The 5,743-nt window shown below is 33.2% G+C and overlaps 1 protein-coding gene across 1 annotated transcript; it reads left to right on the top strand.

Moving 5' to 3' along the window:
- Window positions 1–3,277: 3,277 nt before the first annotated feature.
- Window positions 3,278–5,613, top strand: LOC149261337 (cellulose synthase A catalytic subunit 7 [UDP-forming]-like). Its single transcript, XM_089368541.1, has 7 exons — window positions 3,278–3,330; window positions 3,465–3,619; window positions 3,668–3,807; window positions 4,135–4,275; window positions 4,442–4,546; window positions 4,971–5,189; window positions 5,419–5,613. Exons 1-7 carry the CDS (start codon window positions 3,278–3,280, stop codon window positions 5,611–5,613), a joined length of 1,008 nt encoding a protein of 335 aa, XP_089224667.1.
- Window positions 5,614–5,743: the final 130 nt, after the last annotated feature.

The following is a 5,743-nucleotide window of genomic DNA, read 5'->3' as shown; positions in this document are numbered from 1 at the left end:
CTTTGTGTTGGATATGTGCTGAATGGTGAATAATGTCCATGGTTTGTTGATGGGGATGCACACTATGACATCTATACCCAATGAAAATTGGATATTTGGCCTCCTCTGCCACTATCGTGGTTTGCATATAGGAATTTTGAAAATCATCAATGCTATGTCACATTTTTGAGCTCACACATATTTTTAGATACAATTAAGTTATAGTACATTGGTTCAACAACAAAGAGAGGCAATGAATACTCTTACTAGAGGCATGAAGGGTACCTTATAACTCAAGTGTTTGGTGAATTACTTATGTCACTAGGATTGAGGACATTTCGTGTGGTGCCAAGTCCACTGCTACCCCATCTCCCAAACTAGTCTAGGGTGTGGGCAAACAATTAGTGTGCATTTGAGCTCTGAGTGTTCGAAATTACGCATTAATTAATAATAATAATAAAATTGCTCACTTCATATTTAGTGCCTCCGTGTGAGACAAAGCCAACTAAAACCTCCTTTTTGTTAACCATGCTTCATCATTAGATAGGAAGATTTACCAATGGTCCGCTTTTGTCAAACTCCACCACCCATAAATTGTCAACTTCTAGCAAATCAGCAAGAGGATCAGCCATCGTTTATGACCCAGTTTTCTAGCTATGTTTGTAGCACGTTGTTATGGTTTAGGTACAGATAGGTTTGGAAGAATATTTATATGCATGTATTTGTTGTTATGGTTGTTATCTCTTTTATTTTTAACAATTTGTATTTAAGTATGAAGGAGAAACTTGTTTTAGTTTGTAATTTTCTTATAAGGATAGGGATTGTGTAATGAAGAAGGGTTGGAAATTTTTGGCAGGACCTTGATACATTTTTTTTTTGTACACGTTTTGATATTAATTTAAAGTATTGTGATCGGTGTTATTTGTTCAGTGATGGTTTTCCGGTCTGTCTTCTAGTACTTGTTTGTCATTTCTTTTGTTTCGCAATCTTCGCCATATGTCTTTTACATTTTGGAAGTTAAGTTATTAAAAATGAACTCTATTTATCAGCTCAGGTTTACCATTTCCAAAGTGTCATATGTTTTCAACTTAAATATCTTTAACATAATTCATCATTTGCTCTATTTTTGGTATTTACATCTATGATAGCTAAATGAGAAATTGTCTAAGAAAGTTGCCGGTGTATTTTGTTCATATAGCTTGTAAGCAATAGCTTGATGTCAAATAGACTCCATGCCCAATGGTTTTTCATGTCTTTTCTAGACCAATTTTATATAATCCAATCAGATGTAGTGAATGCGCTGAATACATAATAAGTTAGATTTGAATAAATAAAATAAGTTTTTTAATTAAAATAAATTTTTCAAATAATTTTTAATATTGATCGAAAAACAAAATATTTTAATTTAAATATATAATTATTAATAAAATATATTTCTAAATATATAACTAACTTAAAAAAAATCATACAACTAATAATATTTTGATTAGTTTCTAACTGAATTATTTTGACATCACTGAGAGAAAGGACGTGGTTAGAAAATGTAAGCAAATCTTTTTAATAAAATCTAAATCTAAATTTAAAATTTTGGCTTTTCAAAAAATTAAAAAATTATTCAAAATAGTTTGAGAAGTTTTAACTAGTACTTTCCACAATGAATGGCCAAAGTTATGAACTAAAATTTCGCTGCTAGTAGAACAGATTTGTATTCTTTAATAATTTTAGCCCAACAATGCTTTCCACATTACCCAGTCCTCCTCCTCTTTGCATTCCTCAGTACCCAGTCCTCCTCTTAATGCGTGGCACGCAGAGTATGGACATTAAACTATCACTTCGAATGTGTCAAGTTGTACTTTTTCAGAAAGAAAAAGCTGATTATATTTATATGAAGGATATAATGTTCAAAATTTACATCATGTGTACTCCCAATTAAGAGAAGCATGGGAGCATCCAGTGAAATAGCAGGGAGGAAATGACTGATACATTGAGATCTGGGAGATTACCAAAACATAACTTGAGCATATGAGAACCAGAAAGCATATGGTGTACAGTAAAACATCGTGTATCCCATCCAAAAATCAAGAAAGACATCCACATAAAGATCATAGACCCGTCCAAGAAAAACCTGTTATGAGTAAGAGAAATGAAACTAGAAGTCCGACATATTAAACTCCTGGATATGATAGCTTATTCCCTCAAAAAGGACCTGCAAAAAACAAGAACCAATAGCCTCTTGTAGTCCTGCTTTAGACAAAAAATCTGCCATATAATTTTTGTCTCTACGAATATGGTGAATAGAGTTATCATCCATGGAATCCCATTAGTATCTAATCCTACCCATCCGGCCATTCAAGTGAGATGCTGTGATATGAGGCTAGCTGTAAACTAGCGGTACTTTATCAAATAAATATATGATAATCAAATACATTCATTTATCAAATACAAATAATAATCAAATGCAATCCAAGTGCTTATTATTCATCATAGTCCAAATTTATGAATTTTAATATTAAATTTATTCATTATAGTTCAAATTTATGATTTTTAATATTAAATTTATTTATCATAGTCTAAATTTATGATTTTTAATATTAAATTTATTCATCATAATCTAAATTTATGATTTTTAAGCAATTCAAGTGCTTATCATTCACCATTGAAAAAAAACACAATATTAAATAATATTTAATATTTATGAAAAGAAACAGAATATTTTAATTAAAATATATAATTATCAATAAAATATATTTCGAGCTAATTTTAAAAAACCAATAAATTTTACAATCCTAGTTTAGTTCCTAACTGAATTATTTTAAACATCACATCACTTGTAGAAAACCAATAAATTTTACAATTGTAGTTTAGTTCCTAACTGAATTATTATATCACTTGTAGAAAAGAGGTGCTTAGAAAACGTAGGGTGCCCTTTTCAATAAAATCTAAATCTAAATTTAGAATTTTCGCTTTTCAAACCATTTTAAATTTAGATTTAGATTTTATTAAAAAGGGCGGCCTAGTAACATCATCAAGCCCTAAGTGCTTATTCACCTTCTGCATCTCGAGTAATGGCGATGGCGTACAATATTGCAGACGGCGGCTATGAATCTTTCCCTTTTCACAATACCATTGAAGTTAAAGGCCGTAACAGAGGCAAACTCTGTGCTCTGTTTTATTTGAGCTGCATAGTTTATTTCTTTTACCACAGATTCTTCGGAACGGACTGGAAGGCTGCCAATGCGTTAGAGTTTGTGGCGCTTTTCTGCGAACTTTTGCTTATCTTTGGGTTCAAAATCAGATTATGACCTGGTTTTTCACAGTTCGATACACTGATCCTGAAAGGCTTTGTCGAAGGTAATGCACTGCAATATTCATCAATTTCTTTCTTTATTATGTATGTGCTCAGAACAGAATTGTTGTTTGAACTTAGAAGAGAATTTTGTGATCAGAGTGTACTGTATAAATATAATATACTTGATTTAATGCAGTTATGGTTATGCAAACCTGCCTCCTGTGGACATTTTTATCACTACCGTGGATCCATGGAAGGAGCCGCCGCTTATTCTTGTGAATACTATTTTATCAGTCTTATCAGTGGATTATCCCTTTGAGAAGATATGTTGCTACGTCTCAGACGACGGAGGTTCTCCCCTAAACTTTTAGGCCGTGCTCAAAGCATATGAATTTGCAGAAAAATGGGTTCCCTTTTGCAGGAGGTTCAACATAGAGCCTCGTGCTCCCATGGTTTACTTTAATTCTCGACCTCATGTCCTGAACGAAAGCGAGTCTAGTGTAAGCTGGTTCACTATTGGAGAGTGGGAGGAATTGAAGGTACGTATATATAATGGCACACTTTGTAATTATTTTTATTATATATATATAGTGCATGCGTTAGTGTTCAATTGGGTGTTATTTGTTTTTGGTTAGTTTTTGTTTATATATAGCTTCATCAGAAATAAGTCATTAACTTTGATGGCAAATTTTGGAATGCATGCAGTACTGGATAAGAATTATGTGAATTGATTTCCTGCAATGCAATGCAATTCTCTTCTGTTCTTCAAATTTCAGAATATTTTCTACAGCTGGTTTCCCTACCAGATTTAATTTAATGTTGCTAATTTCTTATGGATGCCTTTTCTTTTCCCTTCCCTTTGTCAGCAAGAATATGAAAAAGTGAAGTTGGATATAAGCAGAGCCATGGAGTCATGTGGTCAGGTGCCCACAGAAGTGCAGGAGATGTTTGACCAACTGTCCGGTAATCAGACAATTGAAATTGGCAATCATCCCGGACTCATAAAGGTATTTCATGTGAATATTAATTCTTCGCATCTAATTTGATTATATTATTGTAACTTGTGAGATGGAACTAGGGATTGTCGAAAATTAAATAATCTAGACTAGTACGTTATTGACACGCATCAAATTCCTAAAATTATGGTTGCACTTTGACCTGTGGATTCAATAGAGTTTCGACCAATGGGTTGATCATCTGCCTCGATTAATTTACGTCTCCCGTGAAAAGAGGCCTGGTTGGAAGCATCATTATAAGGCGGGTGCCTTGAATTGCCTGGTAATTATAGTACACCATTCTCTGTCTATTCATGAATTTCTATGTCATGATAATTATAATTAGAAATTAAGGAAATTTAATATATGAAGTTAGTTATTATTTATTAATAATTGGAACTACTTATTTTCATGGTAGATTTGTTTGTAGAATTATATCTTATAAGAATTTCAGAATTCAAAGATAGCTGCAACTATCTAGCGATCCGTCCTGTGATCACAATCTGGAAATCTACAATCACATCATAATAATAATTCTAACCGCCAAGTGGGAGACAAAAATTGATCATGTGTATATAAATTTGCTTGGATCTATATATGGTAGTTTCTGGAAAAAATACTCTAATCAAAGCAAACGGTCCTCTGCTAGTTTCTGTTTTGTCTATTCTTTTTTTTATTAATAAAATCCCAAGTACCGCTGCACGCAGGCAAGAGTGTCTGGCGTCATCACAAACAGTCCGTTCATATTAAACCTGGACTGTGACATGTACGTCAATAACTCAAAGGCTCTTCTTCACGCTATGTGCTTCCATCTTGACCCTCATATCCAAGAAGAGGACCGTCTCAGCTTTGTACAGTTTCCACAGCATTTTAGTGGCATTGATGAACATGATATTTATGACACCAAGATGACCTTCACTTTTGATGTAAGTTTTCTGTCCCACTGTTTCTTTTCTTTCCTCTCAAGTTTCTGTCTCACTGTTTCTTTTCTTTCCTTTCCTCTCAAGTTTTCTGTCTCACTGTTTCTTTTCTTTTCTTTCCTCTCCTCCTCCCAATGACATTATATTATTGCAAATTAAAATTTCAATCTTTCTAACTGTAACACTAAATAAATAAATATTGATTGAGATATTGTAATGCACATGATTATTGCAGGTGCTCATAAGAGGATTAGATGGGCTTCAGGGCCCTATTTACTTCGGCACTGGTTGTGTTCACAGGAGAAAAGCTCTTTTTGGAAGTAAACCAAGGTCACACCATTCCAACGGACCAACAGGTTGGGTTGCCACTACCTTATCGCGCTATTTCTTTCAAATTCAATCCTCCCTCTTCAATAGAATCTTTATATAATTAAACACTTTTTCACTACTGTTGTTAAAAGTCACTTTCTTTCTCTTTCTCTTGATCATCGAGTCTAGATCGACTTTCTTTGTTTGATGGTTGTTATTTTTGACATGAAATGAAATTTAATTTTCAGGGT

Source organism: Pinus tabuliformis, chromosome 6 (genome assembly GCF_031772625.1).
Source record: "Pinus tabuliformis cultivar Carrire ecotype Pingquan chromosome 6, CPIR1, whole genome shotgun sequence".
Lineage (NCBI taxonomy): Eukaryota > Viridiplantae > Streptophyta > Pinopsida > Pinales > Pinaceae > Pinus > Pinus tabuliformis.
Note: the sequence above shows the minus strand (reverse complement) of the source record. Positions and strands in the feature narration are given on the sequence as shown.